This window comes from Lathamus discolor, chromosome 14, assembly GCF_037157495.1.
Source record: "Lathamus discolor isolate bLatDis1 chromosome 14, bLatDis1.hap1, whole genome shotgun sequence".
Lineage (NCBI taxonomy): Eukaryota > Metazoa > Chordata > Aves > Psittaciformes > Psittacidae > Lathamus > Lathamus discolor.
The window spans coordinates 11566615-11587058 of record NC_088897.1 but is presented as its reverse complement, the minus strand read 5'-3'; the positions used below and the strand labels follow the sequence as shown (position 1 = coordinate 11587058).

Sequence of the window (20444 nt, the reverse complement as noted above, 5' to 3'; positions counted from 1 at the left end):
ATGTTTTTATTAATTTCCCTTACTTAAAAAACAAAAAACACTTGTCGTCCCGTAAAACATTTCACATCTCCCCTTGCCTGTTCTTAGAGTGTATGTATCTGTGGGACTGAACTAAATGCATGCACTGTAGTAGTCGTACTGGTAGCAGTAGATGTAGTTGTAGAACATGCATTGTTGAGTTGATATTATAGGTATCATCAACGTGAACTAGCGTGGCAGATAAAAGCATAGCCTTGGTCTGATTGAAAGCATAGGACTATCAATACAGCAGAGAGCTGCTGATGGCTTGGATCCATAGTGCCCTATTTGTTAAATCCCATTATCTGGAAGTTTAAATTGAAGCCGGCTGTAGGTAACCTACACCCTCTGTACAAGAACCCGCACATGCTCTTATGTTGATAGGAAAATTGCCTCTTTTTTTCAAATTAACCCCCCTAGGAATTGAAACACTGACTATAACGATATTCTCTTCTTTTTATTTTGTATTAAAAAGAACCTGAGATATTTTTTAAGTCATTTTACAATCATGGTTTCTTCATCAGCCTGTTACTCGTCCATATTAGCCCATAGAATCATTCGTTGGCAGTCGTAGACCAGATGTGCCCAACGCAGATCACTCCATTTGGGTATCTTAAGTGATAGTGTGTGTGTGAAGCAGCTTCCCACAGCCATGTCCTGAGACATGAAGCCATCGGGTTTAGGTCATAAACCTCAAATGTTGTGATGCAGCCGAGGCTCTGAGTGAGTGATGGGTCGTGCTCATTGCCATGTCACCCAGCTTAAGGGATGCTTTGAAACGAAGAGTTAGCATTTCATGAATAGCAGCATGAGGAGGTCGAGACAAGCCCACCATCTCTGCCATCGAGCCAGCGCGTGTCTTTGCTTCCTGTGCCCAGGTTTCTGTGCTAAACTTCTTCCACAGCTCAAGCTGCAGCCTGTGAATTCAGCAGCCGGTAATTGAGATCCCGCATTAGGCTTTGGATTATTTGTTTGCTTTGTTGCTTGACAGAAAGCATCCTGCTGGGAGCAGAAGAAATACTGTCTGGCATGGTCACACCTTCCGTCCTCCCCCGGCTGTCCCTGAATCCAGATGTGCTGAGCTGGAGCATCTTCCTGCTCCGCTGGGGGTAGTCAAGGCAGGCTTTAGTGCACGTATTCCAGCAAGCGCTTGCAGAGGAGATAAAATATCCAGAATGGGCTTTCAAAATGTAATTAAGGATTTGTATCCGCTCCTTACCTCTAATAGAACATAAAGTAAATCAACCAAACAACCGCGTGGATGGGGCTGACGCGATGCAAGCCTGCGCGAGGCAATCTGAGCCACCCCTGTTGCTTTCCTTAGCGCTACCAGGGAGCTGAGACACTTGTGCATCGGGGGGGGGGAGAATAATTTCCCCCTTAGATCTCAATCTGCCAAGGAGACGGGGGACCCACTGTTTAATGCGCCAGGCATATGATGAAGTGAGGAGTGTATCTGAAAGTCAGCAGAGCGACAAATTGCATGGGGCTTAGGAAGCCTTGTCTTACACTTAAAGAAGGGGCTCTAAAAATTTAATCTTGTCATTAGGCACCCATAGTGTTGGCAAATTACGACCATAAAAAGTGGGACAACGGTTGGGCTGCGTGTGCGGAGGGAGAGGAGCCAGCACCAGCTCAGAAATGTCCTAAGGAGCGTTTCGAAGAGCCGGCGATGAACCAATTTGGGATTTATATGGCCCGTTGATAGGGCTCCCTTGTGGCACAGCGGCTCTGATGGAGCTGCTCTCCCTCTTTTATTGTACTATATAAAAGTACATAAAGTTTAAGGCGAGCTGTGTAATCTCAAAAGCCAGAACCTAACAAGTGGACCACTTGGGAGCAGCAAGCGGGCTGGAATTTCTCACTCCACTGGATCCGCCGGTAATTGTGTGGCAGAACCTGGCAGCTGATGCATCGGGAAATGAATGGCTGCATCACATTTTATCCTTTGCTTAGTTTCATAGCAGAGGCTCTGGGGAGCATTGCAGGGGGCCCGGCAGGGAAGGAGAGATGGGGGGACCCCGCGCCGTGGTGGGCTTTGGTGAGGGATGGATGCAGAGGCAGTGTTGTGTGTTAAAGAGAAATCACAGCAGCCGGGCTGTGGTGAATACACCGTGCATCTCTGCTTAGTGTGGCGTGGCTCTAGAGGAGGCCACGCTGCATTTCTTTGGTTGCTTTTGGCCTCATTCTGGGCAGTATCCTCTTTTCTGTAGGCATTAAAGTTACTTTTCTGACTACTGTCCCAAATAAAGGGAGTCATTTCTGTGTGGGTACAGCAGCGCTATGCTGGTCCAAGGTGGGAATCCCACATCCTACAGTGCCAAGGAGAAGATCCAGTAGATCTAAAGCAATTGGGCCCTGCTGCTGTTAGGCCTTGACCACAGCAGCAGTTGTTCCACAGGGCTCCTGGCTGAAGTCTACTGTGGTTAAAATACATCAGCTTTAATCGATAATTTTGTAATAGAAAACCTTGTGCACTTGCTAAATCATCTCCAGTGCAATTAGTGACCACCTCTGAAGTGCAAGGCTTAAGTACAGCGGAAGTTAATCTTGAACGAATTTAGCAGCTAACTTTTAATAGTCTTTTCAATCAGGAGAATTATTTTCAATGGGAAAACACTCTTCATCCGCGCTCATCCCGGTGTCCCTGCTGCTGTTCTTGGCACACGGGCAGTGGTAATGGCGTGGATGCTGCCTTGTGCAGGCTCATTGCCCATTCGGGGACTGGGTTGCTGATGCTCTGACCACGCCAACCACTGGGCAGTTGTGCTCCAGCCCTACAGAGCCCTGCAGCAGGCGGTTGTCAGTGTTCCATCCCCTTTCTCCCAGTGGAAGTGGAGGGATGGAGCTCTTGGCCGTTGTAATCAGACTTTGTTCCATGGGAGATGCAGGCGAGTCATGGTGAAGTTTGAAACAGGGACCTTCAGCACGAGCTCTGCAGTGCAATGAGATACTTGGGCCCACGAGCACATCTCATGCATTTTAATCACCAAACGTGTAAAGTATTGACTGAGCTGAGGGGTAACTTGTCTGGCAGCAGTCACAGGCTGCTCCCCATTAGTGCAGCAACTACTAAATGGGACGTGGCACACGTTTTACTGATGCGCTATTGTGAGTGTTTTCATGCTGATTCTTTCCCCAAGTGCTTTAAAGGTTAATACATAATTACAGTTATTTTTTTATCCCCCTCTCCTTTCTGAAATAGGAGGAGAAGCAGTGGAGTTTTGCCTTGCAGCAGATGTTAGCGTGCATCCAGCCCTGAGCTTGAGCGCGGTGGATTAGTGGTTGCCAGAGAATGCGGAATTGGTCTGCAGGTATAAAACCTGAGCTATTTACAAACAATAAACTCACACAGCGGGGTCTTTTTAAGGGTGTTTTCTGACAGTGAAGAGCCCAGAGCTTTGTGCCATGGGGAGTCTTGGGTGTCTGTGCCCAAATCCTCCCGTGCCAGAAGCTGGGGTGTTAGGTGCTGACAGCAGAGCCGGTGCCACCAGCTCTCCGCAGGCACCCTGTGGTGGGCAGCAGCTTTGTTTGGTATTTTCTCATCAGTGAGCTCAGGTTTTCCTCTGGGGGGGTGTTACCAGCCGCTCATGCTATTGAGGACCCCTCTCTCCACCTTGCTCAGCCATGGCTGGTGATGTCTGTCTGGCCAAGCGGGGATGCTCCAAGTGCCAGCTCCTCTCGCTGTGCAGGCGCCTGGTGCAGACTCTCCTACAGATCACTGCCCAGAAAGCACTGGGGGTTGTGGGCAGGATTTCTCCCTGCTCCCAGGATAACCCCTCTGTGCTCCCTCACATCCATCCATCCATCCCACCGGGGGTCCATCAGCAGTGGGAAGGTGCCCCCTGGGCAGTGCCCTCCTGCTACGGCAACTTAAAATATGCAGCAAAGACCGGCTTTTGTTTTAATTTCCCCCCTCTATTGTCTGTTATTGTACAAAAGGCTTCAATTTAAAATTAACAGGAGTGATAGCCAGTTAATGTGGTACAGTGGGAGGCCAGAGTTTCTGTTGCTATGGCAATGGAGTTCGGCTCATTTGTTTTGTAGATGAGTAATTACTACGCAATTAGAGTAGGCTAAAAATAAAGGGGCCTTTTGTTCCCTGTTACTCATTAATATTAATAAAAGACCTGTCCGGGCTGTGGTAAACAATTAATGCGGATGTGGTTGCCCGTGGTAAAAGTAGCAGCAGCTTTCGTGTTCCTCAGTGCGAGGTGAAAGCGCCGGCGTCGCCTGGCTCGGCTCTTCCTTCATTTTAAAGGGAAGAATTATTAGAGCGAGGTCTGCGTTAGCACAGCGTCAACAGCTTGAGCCTTGTTTGCCACTTGGATGGATGGTAATAAGTGTTAGAGCTTAATGTGCAGGCACAGACAGCAGGTACCGTGCTGGGGTCAGGTCCTGCGAACCCGGGAGCATCCGAGTTGAGAGCCAGAGAAGCACAACGGCAGCAGTTCCCTGGTGCGGGATTCTCTCCATTTATCCCCCCTTGCCTGGTGTTGCCCAAGCAAAAGCCCAGGGCAGTGCTGGTGCTGGGGCCTTCTCCAGTGAGCAGCTCTGACTGCAGATGCTCCGATGCATCACATTAACAACCACTGAGCACCAAAGAAGAGTGAAAGGAAACCGTTGCAAGCACTTGGTGTGAAGTATGTAAACATTAAAGCATGCCAGATTTTAAATTAACTGTAAAACCAGTTAAATTGACAGAGAAACCTGATAGGAAGATGACTAATGGGATGGTTTAGTTACCTCTCTGGTTTATTTGCTTGTTGCAAGGCAACTGGTGAGCATCCTTTGCTGGCAGGGAGGACAGCAGAGCTGGGCCATGCCTGTCTGGTGGGTACGAGGAGCTGTGGGGTAGGCATCTCCCAGCCCCTGGGTGCTGGGCACCCCTAGAAGTGGCCATAAGTAAGGTGCAGCCTCTCCAACAGGCAGCAGAGGCACTGAGTGCCCCTGACCCAAACCCCTCGAGCGCTGTGCTGGTTGGGGGGGTTGCAGCCAAATGGGAGCTGCATCCCTCCCAAACTGTTTAACTAATGGAGGGAAGCGCAGTACAGCCTTTGTAAGGTCGACATTTGTTTGTTGTTAAGGATCTAATTAGAAACATGAGAGGGAGCTGAATGGCTGCTTGCTCGGCTAATTAGCGACATGCACGAAGACCACTTTGAACTTCAAGGACACAAAGCTATTAGCGCTTACATCAAAAATGGATTAAACTTCTGTGCTTTTATAATGATTAAAGATGAGCCGCTCGAGAGGAAATCCTTTTGTAAGGCTGTGACAAGAGCTGGCTCCCTGATTGCAGCTCCTACAAGCGCAGCTTTGTGTGGCCTCCGTGGAGCGCTCAGCCCGACGCGAGGGTGACACCGCTAACTTGCAGCATGGAAAAGGTGATGAGGCAATAAATATTGATTGCTTGCCGAAGACTGCAGCCAGGCTGTAAGTGCATTTATTTGTGCTGCTACGTAACTGCAGGGCTTAGAAAAGATGAATGCGTTGAGTTTTGTGTCTTGTCTTCTGCAAATTGGTGCAAATCGACAGCTTCCAGGTGTTGCTGATGCTTCGGATGTGTTAATCACAGTATTTCATAGAACCATAGAATAACAGGCTGGTTGGGGTTGGAAGGGACCTTAAAGCTCACCCAGTCCCAACCCCTGCCACGGGCAGGGACCCCTTCCACTGGAGCAGCTTGCTCCAAGCCCCTGTGTCCAACCTGGCCTTGAGCACTGCCAGGGATGGGGCAGCCACAGCTTCTCTGGGCACCCTGTGCCAGCGCCTCAGCACCCTCACAGGGAAGAGCTTGTGCCTAAGAGCTCATCTCAGTCTTTCCTTTTTCATTTTAAAGCCGTGCTGCTCATGTGCCTGCAGCATGCACGAGAGGGGCAGTGGCTGAATTCCCCGCTTGCCCAAGGACCCCCCGGCTCTTGCTTTCTGCTCATCTAAGGTAGTTTAGCGGTTAATACTGTGTCCGTGCCGCCTGCTCCGCACCGTGCTGGTGCACGAGTCCCTGTGCTGCACGGGGGCCGTGTCAGGAACAGTTGCCACAAGATCCCAACTTCCATTATCACACTGACGTGTCCAGCTCGGCTCCCAACAGCTCGGGCTGCCGCGGGTCCGAGGGGTGCGAATGGCTGTCAGCATCCCTGCGCAGGGGCTGCGCGGCGCTCCCGGCCCGAGATCTGCTCACTTCCAGCAGTAATTGCTGAGCTGGGAACCTGTTCACCACCCACTGCTTTCTGTCGTTAGCCCTGCGATGTTTTGATGTGTGAAGCTGTTTCCGAAGGGGCTGCAGAGGCAGAACAACCTTTTAAAGTGTGACTGCAGATAGAAAATAACGTACAAATAGTACCTTGTTATGGCAGATAGCTGCTCTCGGTGTCTCTTGGCTTCATCACCACTTATTTTACTGATGAGCCCAACACTTGCTGTATTTTTCTCCCTGCAGGGCCAGTGTAGCTGCAGGCGAGGGACAACTGCTGCTAACGCGGAGCTGCCTGCCTGCTCCCCATTGCAGAGCCGTGACAGGGGAGGCACAAAGCTCGGGGTTTGGTTTTCCAGAGTCAGGACTGAACTGGCTGTCAGAGGCAAGACATCTCCGGGTCTCTTTAGTTGCAGAGGAGCTCTGCCTGCCGCAGGCTTCTTACAGAGAGGCGTTTGCTTTTCAAGGCTGCTTGGGAAGAGCAGAGCTGGGAGGTCCCCATGAGAGATGTGCTAAATGGCACCTCTAATTGTAGCACAGGGTTTATTTGGTTTTCTGGTTTGTCTCCCTCTTTCTGTTTCGGTTAGCTGGGAGCTGTTTGTACGTTGTTCCTGCCCAGAATATCCGTGTGTGTGCAGCTCATTATCTCTGAGACATTTCTGAGTTGGAGCATTGATGTGAACTGGAGGTTGTGCCGTGCGCTGCCTCAGACAGAAAGCAATACTGGGTGTAAAAGCGCAGGTACAAGAAAGTGATGCTTCAGCCTGACCACAAACGAACGTGTTTGTGCCTCTTGCTGGAGCTGTATGCAGGGATGGGTATAGAAAAGAAGGAGCCTGAATGTGAGCATTTAATTCTCAGTGCTGTGCCTGTGCGCTCTTGTGGCCTCGACAGGCAGTGGAGGACTGGGAGCACTGACGTCCTATTGCAGACTGGCGTTAATTTGTACATCCAATCTTGGGTAAATCACATCTTGCTTGTTAGCATCTCTGAAAAGCAAGGGACAAGCTCCCATTAACTTCAGCTATGAATGCACAAAGAATTAGCGTTGGCCAGGCTATGTGTAACCCGGGTGCAGTGCTAGCTAATGGCATTCATAAGGCTCTGAGCACTAATGATGTTTGTATGTGGTGGTGAAGTTTTCCTGCAGTCCATACTGTGGCTTGTTATAAAGTGTCAGCATCCCACTGTGGTCGCTGGTGTGTTGGTCACGGACACTGCAATGTGGTGTTAGTGCTTAATGCTATGCAGGATCCCCAAGGAAGGATGGGATCTTCCCTGCTCCAGTCTCTGTGAGTTTACTGTAATGTCCTCTGCTGTTTGTGTGGGGGTCATTGCAAAGGCAAGGCAGCAAGCTTGAGTGCTTGGGAATGGGGTATTCCTTCTGTGAGGATCTCCTATTAAAATCCAAATGGCTCCAATTAAATGCCTCCAGACTGCGATGCAGTCTCCTGTCCTAGCTTGGCCGCTCAGGACCCTGCTTTGCTGAACCCGTCATGGGCAGAGGGATGGGCAGCAGTGTACAGATGAATACCATCCACTCCCTCCCTGCTGCCACCAGGGCTGGGGTACCTGCTCCCCGTCAGCTCACCCTGCCAAGCTGCTGCCAAATGGCACCTCCCTGCCCTTGCCCCCGTGCCCTGCCTGTTTCCATCCCTGTCAGCAGCGTCCCATGTTGTTATATCATTTACTGCTTCGAGCTGGTAGATGATATTTGCAGCGTGTTATATGAATTTTTCATAAAGATAGAAAAACAGCCTAATCTTGTGAGCTTTGAGTCTTGGTAGTGGGTAATGGCTTTGATTTAAAGCGTTTTGTCTTAATGATAGTTATATTGAAAATTTCCTGCTGCTTTCAAGCACATTTAGTTATTATCATAAACATTGATGGTAGAAATGCCTGCCAAATCGTGCGTGGCTGTTTATGGTAGATGAGAGAGTCATCCAGAAATTAGAGCGCTGCATCAACAAGTTGTCAGGAAGCCTGTTGGTACAGGAAGCCACCCCGGGGCTGGCGGGACAAGGCAGGGACAAGGAAGGCATCAGAGGACAGAAGTGCAGATGTGTCTCTGCAGGGTGCAGGTAGGGACGTGGGTGCTTGGGAATGGGGAGAAGCTGGGGCAGCTCCAGCCAGCTCCGTTCTGCTCTCTCGAGTGCCAAATGTGTTTGTGGCTGGGATAACTGCGCTGTAGCTCGTCCTGACGTCTCCTGCCTCTTCTCAAAGAGGAGATCCAGTAAATCATGTGTGGTTTCTTGCAGTCCTGAGGTTTTTGTCTGCTGTGCTCTGTGGCTGGGAGGGCAGCCACAAGTCTCTGTGACCACGTTTTGCACCGCTCTCCACCTTCCTTCTGGTTTCACTTTTGAAATGGTCTCATTTGTTACTTGTCAAAGACAAGCGAAACCACAGTAGTTAACAGAAGGAGCCAGTGGTGTCTAAGTCTCTGTGGTTTGGTGCTATAGGAGAGGGATCAGTGTTGTCACCAAAGGCTCCATGTGGGCTGTGTGCAGGGGACAGTGATCCCCCTGCAGGGCCTGTCTCCCATCTCAGAACATATTTCACCTGGTTTATTGCCTTCGGAATACAACGGGCTTAAAAGCGTTGCTTTGTCATCACGTCTAACAAGGCCCTAAGGGACCAACCGTCAGCCCAGTACCAAGCAAGTTCTCCTTGTCAAAATCCTTACTTTTCTCCTCTCTTTCCCTCCCTCTTTCCCTTCATCATCCGTGGCTGCATTGAGTTTATTTGGGTGGGATTCCAGCATCCGACTTGTGCTTTCCCAGCTGCCCAAGGCGTTTGGAGCCTCATTAGTGTAACACACTGCTCACCAGGGCTAATGCCATAATGACTCTAGGAATTTCTCTAGAGTTCATTGCAGGAGAGTTCATCTTTCAGTGGTGACCTTTCGTGTTGAACGCAGATTCGTGTGTGCAGGGTCTGTGTTAACGTGGCAGTGTGCAGGAGAAGGCACTCGATAAGCGAGCACCATCCCTGCTCCCAGCAGAGCGCTTGTAGCACTGAGCATCCTGCCCCTGCATGAGCCTGGGCTGCCGGGTGCATTTTGGGCTCCAGCTCTTGGCTCCTTGACATAAATCACTTGTCTGAGTGGTGCGTTGAGAAGCATCGTACACGCGTGTTAAATGTGGATAAAGGCAGCTCTGCTGAAGGACACCAAGATGAGTCAGTAATAAACCAGCTTTGCTTGTTGAAGCACTGTCTAGAGGCTATGGATGCGTGTTGAAATCCTCTGCAAATTCCTGTTTATTTTAGCAGGAAGACTTTGAGCAGATTCTCTTTCAAGGCGATGCAGCTTGGGCAGAGGAGAGGGGGCAATGAACGTGCATGGTTGCACCAAACACATCCCTGAGATGGGATGGGCACAAGCTGCAGCAGGGAAGCACAGCAAACCCTGCTCTTTGCCAGCGAAACCTGACGGCTGTAAATACTGAACGCTGGCAGTTGTATGTGGCAAGGCACCAATGTCCTTTCATCCGTTTCCAGCCTTGGCAGCAGTGCCATTCCTCTGTCTCTTCCCATCGCCTCTGGAATATGGAGACAGCACCAATGTTTGTTGTGGCTCTCCCCGCCACCCATTCAGACAAGGTCCGGCTCTCGCTGTGCCAGCCAACACTCTGCATTTTAAACAAGCCTGTTCTGGGGCTGCTTTATGAACCCGTGCTTGCTTCGGTGTCTCGTGCCCCTTCTTGCTTTCCCTCGTTGCTTTTCAGTGCTCCCCAAGCCACCGCGGCGCTGGGCAGGGTAGAGCCCGAGGCTCCCCAAAGGCTGTACCTCTGGCCTGCAGGCAAGCGTTCACTCTGATCGAAATTCAGAGCCTCAGAGAAAGTAAGGTAGGAAAAACCAGAGCAAATTCAAAGCGAAGGGAACGCCATTAAACTTCCTTGTTCCCATCACTGCCACATCTCTTGGCTGCTTTCTCTTGATCTCCACCGGCATAGGAAGGAGCTTCTGTAACCCAGAGGATGGGGATCGCTGGGGCTGAGGAAGATAAAAGTTGGTTAGCGGTGACTTGCAGACACATTTAATCTTCTCCACATCTTTGCTGACTTTGATCTATTCCAGGGCTTCCTGGTGATCCTTGGGATTGCAAATTATGTGTAGAGGAAACCCTTGAGTTGGAGGCACTTACCTGCAGTCTCGGAGCTGTGAAAGCGTCCAGTGCAGGGTGGTTTCCTGTGCAATTGGTTGTTAAATTGGACCTGACCCTTTCAGAGCACGCTGGAAACGGGTACTTTGACTGCCAGGCCTTTCTGAGTGCTGGCAATGCTTGTAAGGGGACAAGATGGCCCTGCCAGCCCCCAAGCAATGGTGAATCAATCCAATGGGTCCTGCCAAACCAAAGTCAGGAGCTCAGACCAGGCAAGAGGTCGGGCTTTGCTGCTGGTCTCTATTGACTGGCATCAAGACATGGTCGGTGATTCCCTCCCCTTTCCTGGGACAACACAGTCCCCTGATGGTTTTTCAGCGGTGTGCTTCCAGACTCCTGCCCTTAATTATTTCCCATTCTTACCGCAGGATGTCGGTGGCCAGGAGAGAATCTCAGATTCCTTCCAGCCTGGAAGGCATTAATCTTAATGATTCCGGCATCTCGGAGCAGCCACGGCTCTTGGGCAGCTTCTGCCTCCTCCAGCAACTGAGCTGCCGTTGGGAGCTTTGTCACACATACACATGTCCCCAGGGAGTCTCACATTGTCTTTGAGGACTAAAACAGTGTCTGCAGCATTCGGGTTTTGGCTTTTTCTCCATCATTTCAGTCCCAGATTGTTGCAGGTGTGTGTAGAACAGATTTGCTCCCCCGTATTTCTTACCAGAGCGCGTCATGGTTTGCATGTTGGGAAGGTTGTTCAGGGTCCCTTTGCTGTTGTTTCAGAGCGACGGTTAAAGTGCCTCTGGCTCCAGGTGAGCTTGTGTGCAGCTATTGGAAGAAGACAGCTATTTAGCAGCTCGCCATGGCTGAGTGAATCGTTTCTGAGGGGTGCTCACCCTCCTAGCACTTACCAGAGCTTTTCTGTTTCATTTACTGGGGGCTGGAGCAGTGTCAGCTCTGTGAAAGCTTCCAGCCCTTTCCGTGCAGCGTTCCAGGCGTTGTTCTGCAGGGAGCACGGAGCAGTGCCAGGGCATCCCAAGGCTCCGCAGCAGTTCGCGGGTGATGGAGCAGCGGGTGTGCATTTGGCATGCCCGGTTCTCTGCAGGCACTCCTGTGATCAGTGTGGGGTCCTCAGCTGATGGGCAGCAGGTAGAGGATTACCTTTTCCTTACATTCCATACCCAAGGTCAGAAGGACTTTTGAATAACCGGTTGCCAGCTCTTTCTGTGTGTATGAAAGTCGGGATTTCCACTCTTCCTAGAGATGTAAATGACAGTGGCCGGGGTGGGATATTCGGTGGGGACAGAGCATCTCTCCCTGGCTTTTCAGCCTCTGTTTGCTGTTCTCTTTGCAAGGTTTAAGGACATGACAAAGCATGTCCCCTTGTCACCTATGCACAGTCCATAGTTGCAGGTTAATGACACAGAACCGTCCCTCTGGATGCTGTGGTGTCTGTCTGTCTGTCCCGTTAGCCACAGCATCACCGCACTCATCAGCACATGGTGCGGGCCCGGCAGCGGGTGGCTTTGGGCATCATTGTGAGCCAAGGCTGGTCCCTGCTCCTAGTCCCAAGGTGGCGATGGTGCCATGGGCAGTCCTGGTGCTGCTGTGGGGCTTCACAGGAGTCCGTCACTAACAGAACCCCTCCTTGCCTTGCCCCGTCCCTCTGCTCGCACCGGCCAGCTGGGTTTTCTGTGTGCCTTGGCAGTAAAACTCACATCCATTTTATTGAACCAGGAGGAAGAAAGAGGGGAAGAAGTGCTAGCTTCCAGTAATAAAAGGCTTTTGAACATCTCAGCTGGATATTTTTCTTCGTGAGTGAGCAGGCCAAATGTTATCTTGACATTTAATCTTTAATAATCAAAAAAGGCGCTTTGTTTGCCAGTGAATTCCAAAATCTGTTTATTCTCCCATGCCTTATTTCTTTTAACTTGCTAGCTTAGATGTCCTACTTACCTTCCCCTGCTGCCAGTTCAGAGCTGCGTTAAATCAGTCATTTTGTGAGATTTAGTTTCCTGTCACTGCAGAGCTGCCAGCTTGGCTCTTTCGGACCAGTTTATTCATTCGGTTGAGAAATGGGGACCTCTTGGGTGAGCGGTGCAGAGGGACAGGGTCAGGGCAGGAGAGGTGGTGGCCCGCTGGACTTGTCCCACCCCGGGCACGTGTACCCCGGCGTGCTCAGCCTGAGTAAGCAGGAAGGCCAGTGTTAGCTGTTCGCAGTGTGTGTCTCGGTGCTGCCGGTACCTGCATGCAGCAGGGATGTGGTGGGATGCAGTGGGCGCGGGCAGGGAAGTCTCCTTGTGCTTCCAAAGGATTGTGCAAGTACCGCTCAGGTGTAGCTCCAGCTTTCCCGCAAGCCATTTCCATCCAGCTCCTCCCAAGTCCGCTAACTTTTCGTTTGCATTGAAACTCCTTCCTCATAAATCCTACATCCAAAAGCAACTGTGAGAAACGCCAGAAGCCTGATCATCTAACATGCTTTAATACCGAACCTTCCTCTTTAGTGTCATTCTTATTTACATTGTTTTTCTGTCTCAAAACTTTAAAAAAAAAAAAAAGAAAAGAAAAAAGAGAGGAAAAAAAATCAGATTTTCTTTTACTTCCACGTTAGGAGGTGAGTTCTCCTCCCCCCTCTGCAGTTCTTTTTTGCTTTTGATCTTTATTTCTTTGTTTGATTTTGGTTGATGTCCCAAGCATGGTTTTGGAGACGAAGGTAGGTCTTCGCTCTCCAAATCGAAAGGAAAAAGATTCAATAAAGCAACACTCTCCTTGGTTCACATTTAAAACCAACAGAAGTCAATCCGAACCGTTCCATTCCGTACCATTTGAAACAAACAGAAGTGAACTATTGAGCTATTTCAACAGCTTTCTGATTGAAAAGGGCGGGTTTTTTTCCCAAAGTATCGAATGGATCCAAAAACGATTTCCCTAGACGTGATTGAAGTTATTTGCTGTCAACATTTTAATATCAATATTACCACAATGTGTAGTCTCAAACTAGTTCCTTTGTAGTTTGCATGGGATGTGAATGCTGTCTCGGCGTGCCCAGACCTAGAGAACTTGTTACTACTGCATGAGCATCAAGTCAGATGTTGAAAAATACCTATTATATTTTGTGATAATTTGGTGAAAATGAGCACCTCCAGTCTCTGGTTGCAGTAGTGTGTTGAATGATTGTTCTTTTTTTTTCATATATATCCATATATATATATTTTTGGAGCTCTAAGCTTCGTAGTAGTACGGGCTGACTCTTATCCAGTACTTGCTCTCCTATCGCATGGCCTTGGTTAAGTGTTAGAATTTGGGCCTAGGCTGTTTATTCTGGTGTTTGGCTTTGTAATAACGGTGCATGCCCGGCGTCTGGCCTCATACCCAGCTTTATTCTCTGCACACCAGTCTTGAATAGCTACAGTGCTCAACCGAATTTTGGCGCACCCGCTTCCCCGGCAGGCTCCAACCCAGCCCGACCCGGAGGCTTCCCCGGGGCCAACAGCCCAGGGCCCGTCGCGGATCTCTACGGCACGGCCAGCCAGGACTCCGGCGTGGGTAACTACATAAGCGCCGCCAGCCCGCAGCCGGGCTCCGGCTTCGGCCACGGCATCGCCGTAAGTACCGCGCGCGCGACGGCGACGCTCGGTCATGGTCGGGGCGGGCGGGGGGGGGGTCTTTGTTTAATGATGGGGGTAAGGGGTGCATTGGGTTGTTGGTTAATTGTGACCTGACGGCAAGCGTGGCAGCGCCTTGCTGCTGTAACCTGCTAGAGCTGTGCCCAACTGGAGATGCCAACAGGCTGTGCTATTCCAGGTACCGTCCGGGCTGGAAGCGCCGGTGTGGTGCCTTTTGATTTGACACGTTTCAAAAGGAAATAATTAATAATTACGGGCTTTAAAGTTCCTGCTTACCTACGGGGGCTTTACATCAGCCCAACCGCCCGTCCCAGCTGATGTGCCCATTTGTAGACACCGCACTGGTGCCTGCTCCCACTTAAACAAGCAAAAAGGGACTCATTAATTTGGCTGGGAAAAGGGGTTCGTTAATTTGGCTGGAAAAAGGAGCTCGTTAATTTGGCTGGCAGGACCCCAGGGTGGCTGACAGTCACCCCAGTGAGGGGATGGCTGCCCCACCACTGCCTGTTGCTCACCCCTATAACTGCAGCATCCCCGTGCACCGGGATGGATGCTGGCGTTTGCTGACCTCCTGTGTCACATCCAGCCGGGTGCAGCATCCTTAAATCCTGCAGGTTACAGGTGAGTCGCTTCCGTTCTGTTGTCAAGTCGCTGGAAAAGTGCCTCCTGCCTGGCGCGTGGGTCTGCAGCCGCACTAATGAGGGCAATGAGATCTGCTTAACAGAGCTGCATGCTGGTTTTCGGATCGCACTGTTTTACCTGTGTGTGTTAGCATGAATGTGGTTGGCCCTCTTTGGTGGCTGTCAGTCTCCCAGACAGAACAACTGCAGCTGAAGTTGTTTCCCTTTCTGGAGTAAAACAAGGAGGGTTTTTTTCCTCTTGTGGTAAAGTACAGAGGGCTCCCCCAAAATCCCTCAAACAGAGCAGAGGATTTCACTCTCTGACCCAATTGGATGAGTGGGGGTGCAGGAGCGTGGTGCAGACAAAGGTCCTGAGGTTTACTATTCTTATCGTATAAGCAACCAGTGCCCAAAAAGACAAAACCCTTCGTTGGTGCCCCTGTGCTCAGTTCCCATCCCAGTCCTGCCCCTCCCATGGTCACACCAGGGACTTGACAACCCCTTCGGATCAATTCTAATACCAAACAGGGAGTATGACTGCTCTGCTAAGAGCCGCATCAATTTAAACTGCCATCTCTCACCACTTACAACACCTCTTATTTCCATTTTTCACCTAAAGAGAAAGACCTGTTTGTTCTTGAAAACTTGGGCACTTTGACCTCAGCAACATCCTGATCTTTCAAGTAATAGGATACGAGATGCAAGCCTGGGAGCCCGGATTTGTCTGCACTACCACTTCTCCAAAGAACTATTCTGTCTTTGACTTGCAGATTGGCAGCCTCTTAATTCCCCCAATAACTGCAAGGAATCCTGTAGCTTTTTTTCCATATATCTTTCTTTAACACTCGCCATTTACTAACTCTGGTTGAAAAAGAAAGAAGGGAAAAGCCAAAGCTGATTTTTGGGGGAATGAGAAGATGATGGTCTTGGAAAGGTAACCCTAGCGTGCAGCACACCGAGTCCCTGGTGGCCAGAACAGCTCCTGGAGATACCTATTCATGCTGGCAACACAGTCCTTTCAAGTCCTGTGATAATTTCTTGGCAAAATTAATAATCAGCTGTTCCCATGTACCGAGCACTGATGAACTTAACAATTGTGCAATTTTAGGGCCCTTTGATTGCAACGGCTTTTACAAATGGATACCATTGAAACGTTACACATGGTTGGTTGCCATCTCACTTGGAGGTATTACAGTATATACCATTTGTACTTTGTGCTAAACTACCATCTCCCCTATATTGACTTTAAGTGAACAGTTTTTTTTATCTTCATTTCGTCTTTCCTTGGCCTTTAATCATTCCTTTCTGTGATTTGTGTTACTCAGATCAATCTCACGGGTTGGAAACTGGAAGGCAAATTGGGAGCTAAGCCCCCCCAAAAGTCACGTTTTCATAGCCACGGCACTTAGTGCAATAACTTGGAGAGTCAAAAGCCCCACGGAACACAGATTGATCCCAAAATCCAGTGGGGAAACAACCAAGTGCCAGCCGACAGCATCCTGATTGGGGTTATAGATCTGCTACCAATACACCGCTCTAAAAACAGACAAGCCCTAGTGCTTCATTACAGAGCACCCATCATTCTTAATTAAGTGCCGTACCCAATATTAGAGCTAAAAGATAACATTGGAACTAGTAACCATAGAGCGATTATCAAGATTAAACCAAAAATGAAACCTAAGCAAATGAAATTAAAGCCATTACCTGTGTAATGCCCCCTTGGAGCGCCGCCAGTTTCCTCCCCTTTGAACTAAGCTCAAGTTAATTAAATGTTTAATTATTATTATTTTATTTTCCTGGCCTTTGGCATGTTCATCCTTGCAAATAAATGTTCTTACCCCGGGAGTAAGAGATGAGGAAAGTCACTCGGTAAAAGCAGAACTTACCCCCGTGAAACGGCACAGAGCTCTTAGTCCATGCAGACAAATGTGATGGATGTGAGAGGTTTGATTGCTCTGCCTTTTACCCAGCACGTCCTGATCGATGTCACATGTTTTACATTCAAAATCAGTGCACGGAATTGGAATTACAGTTAGTCAAGGGGCTGGGAACTGTGGAAAACGTTTGGAGGCTTTAAATTACATAGAAATAGATTTATATCTAAACACTAGTGGATAAAGGGGGTTTCTACTTGCTCTTCACCCACTCACGCACGCCCCAGATTACCTGAAATTGTACCATCGATTGCTTTGCTCCACCAGGTAATATTTTTTATGGGAAAGAAGAAAGTGGCTCGAGCACTTTGGCTTTGATCCCTGTTATTATTTGCACGTATCAGTGTGTATTCAGGGATCATTGTTAGAACCCTTCACGTTTCCTGGGCTGTCAGGTGTTGTAATACCACAGTGGTACACCCCACCGGTGGGAGACCTCAGCACGACAGCCGAACGCACGCTAAGAACGCTGCAATAAAGGCAGTGTTCATCATACTAATGTATTGTAATCATTTTACACTTACCACAACACATCAAACTGTAACCATCATTTACTGGCCAGTATGAAGATCCAAACCATTAATGACTTAAAACCAGAAAGTGCTTTTAATGGTGCTCATTACTAATTAAAATAGATTTTTTTGCGAGGAGGAAATGAGCCTTATTATTAATTCTTCAAGGACCACTGAGTTTGAAATCTCTATTGCGGCGGCGCATCCCGAGGTGTCTGGTCCCTCGGCTGCCCTGGGGCAGGATGCGGCTGTAGAGGATGGATTTGGCTGAGCTGTGGGTCCCTGGGGCAAGATGTGGCTATTCCTATAGACCTGTGGGTGCTGGTGGCACCTCACCCTGGGCACAGGCACCTGGGGGTGGTTTTGGAGGTCAGCCCCAAAAGTGAGTGACCAGGGTACCAAAAATGAGTGACCAGTCCTGGCCATAGCCAGCCCTGCAAGGGCTGCTGCAGAACTGGTCCCCCAGTATTCGTTTCCATCCCAACATTAAGCACTACAGGAAGAGAGCTTTAGAACCTGAAGCTTCTGTTGCAAAATAAATCATCCGCACTGCCCATGTAAAAGTTGTTACTTTCCCAGTACTTTAGCTGTGCCTTTAGAAAAGCTCATTTTAGCCAAGCTGTGTAAATTCCCGGCCATAACAAATGCCCAAGGAACAGGCTTTGTCCTTCCGATATATCAGGCTGCATTTTATTGTTCCTAAAGCAGACTAGCACACAGCTAACCGCTGCCTGCCTGGAGTCCAGGCTGCTCTCCACAGGGACTGGAAAGTAAGACCAGTCAATACATTAAACACATTCCCAGAGCTGGGAATGCTGCTGCATTTCAGCCGTGTCGCTCTAATTCACGTGTGGATCAGAGCACGCTGCGGCTTTGCAGAGCATCTAGAAGCCATTGGGGGGTTAAAAATCGTACTTGACCTCGATTAACTCCATGTCCTGTGTCTCCCTTCTCCTCCCTGCAGAGTCTCTCTGGATGTCCGGGCAAGACGGGGCGAAGTTTCTGACGGGGCCCACGTTGGGGTGATCTCATCGACTTTGAGCACATCATCATCACCGGTAACGCAAACTGGAGGTGGCACTAGACGGACTTAGGTTGTCTAAAACAAAACAAATCTCTCTCATCATCTCATGAATCTGCTGTACTATAAAAACAACAGCTTTTAAAAGTATGTATATAAAATCCATTTCCTGGTCGTTTTATTTTCTTGATGGGTTCCCCCCCCTCCCTCTTTTTAAACCTCTCCAAACCACGGTTTTTTTCGTAGCCTTTTGACATAGTCTCGTAGCCACGTAGTTCTAATTCTTTGTGTATCTAGCAAGAGCCTAACCATAGTGTAACTGTTTATATTAAGAGGTTTCTTTCGTTTTTGCTTTCCCACCTCCCCTCCTTCTCCCTTCTGTTTTACGTAGTTGTTGTTGCTTAAAGGATGCTGAGATGGTGACAGGAGTCTCAGCCGCTGGTACCGGCTCCGCAGCCGGCGGCGGGCACGGTTACGGGGTGGCCTTGCAGGGCACGGGGGGGCACGGGTGAGCAGCAGGTTCTCTAGCCCTTCTTTTCATTTGTGGTGTCTTCTTTAACCTATAATTCTCTTCTATTTTGGGCAATAAGGCAAGGACTACAAACTTTTTGTGCGTCCTTTTTTTCTATAAGTGCTTTTTTTTGTTGAAAGAGGTGATATAAGGTTTTTTGAAATCGTGAATTCTGAAAAAAAAAAAAGAAAAAAAAAAAGAAAAATACTGTAAATACAATTCCATTAACTACATAGAAACTATTAAGAAAGAGAAATACAAACCTATTTTTGTGATGGAGTCAGCCTAAGGCAGTTTCTCTATGAAACAAATGGAAGAAAAGAGACAAGGTGTTAGAGGTTTGCCCGGCCGCCGGCGCTGGCCCGCGGGAGGTAGGTGATGCACACACTGCTCAGCTTGCTCCGTAGGCATGGTAGACCTTCCAGCTCTCCTAGCGTCATACCAGCATCTTCGCTATCAGACGTGCACAGCTTACAAAGGAACAGTCTAGTGGTATTGGTTATTTTCATTTCAAAACCTGCTTTTTTTTTTTTTTCCCAAGACTGAAAAAAAAAAAAAAAAGAAGCTACCATTTATTTTTTTTTTTTGGTCCTATTTAAGGCTTTTTTTTTTTTTTTTTTTTTTGGTCCTATTTAAGGCATTTACGGTTCAAAGCACACCTTTCATTCTGGGGGTTTTTAAGTTGTTTTCAACTCGATCAACTTGCTGTCCAGTCATTTCAGCTGCTCTGGGTAGCCTGGGTGGAGGTGAGCTCCTTCCTCCTCCTCCTCCTCACTCACTACTGCGGGCAGAGCAGCTTCCAAGCTTGCATGGTTACCTGTTTCATCCATTACTTTCCGTAGTAACAAATTACGAAAGCAACTTTTGGTTGTGGTTTTTGGGTTTGGTTTTTTTTTTTTTTTGGGAATACCTCAGTGCTACAAGTTTCACCCTAGAAGCAACGGAAGATTATTTTTTTTTTGGTTGTTGTTTCCTTTTTTTTTTTTTTTTAATTTATTGTAGTTATAAACAGAATTTAAAAAAAAAAAAAAGAAAAAAAAAGAAAAAAAAAAGAAAAATAAATAACTATAAAACATCATTGCACTGTGACTGGTAGGGGAAAAACTGACAGTTTCCTATTTGCACATGTTTAATATTTGGCTGTTATATATAATGGTCCTCTGTCGGGGGAGGAAACTTAATGAAGGATGTTTTTTAATTTAAGTTTTGTAATATGGGGCGCTAGGGCCTGCAAACAGCAAACCTAGAAGTACAGCCTGGTCGAGGTGGCATTACGGACATACTGTAGCGCGGATAGAGTTCTTCTTTTTTTAACGTACTCTGGACAAGGGTTTTCTTGCTATTTTTTTAACTTGTTACGTTTATAAACTTGGTACTTTAGGTACAGGCAGTACAAGACACTGAATGCGACATTTGTTAACAAGAGCTGCTGCACTCCTATTTTTGTAATCTTTACTAACGAGTAGACTTAACGTAGACGTTCACTAGACAAGGTAGAGCAAGGCATCTGTAACAAAACCGAGGCACCATACTGCGAACCGAAAGGAGAAATCCTTGGGTTTTCTTGTTTTTAAAGAACAGAAAACAAAAAAAAACAAAAAAAAAAAAAAAGAGAAAGAGTCATGCTTTTTATGTGATCTTTTAGGTTTTTTTCTTATTTCCGAACAACCAGGTTTAAGCAAAATGCTGGACGCTTTTTAACTCTTGAGACTTGATCAAGTAATAAAAGAAATGAAACAATTCTTTAAAAAATAAAAATGTTTAAAAAAAAATACAAAAAAAAAAAAAATTAAAACCAACCTACAAACCAAATTCCCTGGGATTCAATGTACCGTCAGGGAATTTTTTATTGCTATTTTGTCAATGTTGATGATGTACTGTACTACCAGTTGGTTTTCCTCTCC

At 48.1% G+C, this 20444-nt stretch overlaps 1 protein-coding gene across 8 annotated transcripts in view; it reads left to right on the top strand.

Annotated features, from left to right (window-relative positions):
* Nucleotides 1-18194, top strand: part of MSI2 (musashi RNA binding protein 2) — a 212300-nt gene extending 194106 nt beyond the window's left edge. For 4 of the 8 annotated variants that reach the window (XM_065695192.1, XM_065695197.1, XM_065695194.1 and 1 more), the window contains 3 exons: nucleotides 13713-13921; nucleotides 15671-15748; nucleotides 17973-18194. In XM_065695192.1, coding sequence (XP_065551264.1) covers nucleotides 13713-13921; nucleotides 15671-15712 — 251 coding nt within the window. In that variant the 3' untranslated portion in view covers nucleotides 15713-15748; nucleotides 17973-18194. The remainder of the gene's footprint in view (nucleotides 1-13712; nucleotides 13922-15670; nucleotides 15749-17972) is intronic. The other 4 variants (XM_065695195.1, XM_065695198.1, XM_065695196.1 and 1 more) reach the window with 2 other exon arrangements.
* The last annotated feature ends 2250 nt before the right edge of the window (nucleotides 18195-20444 follow it).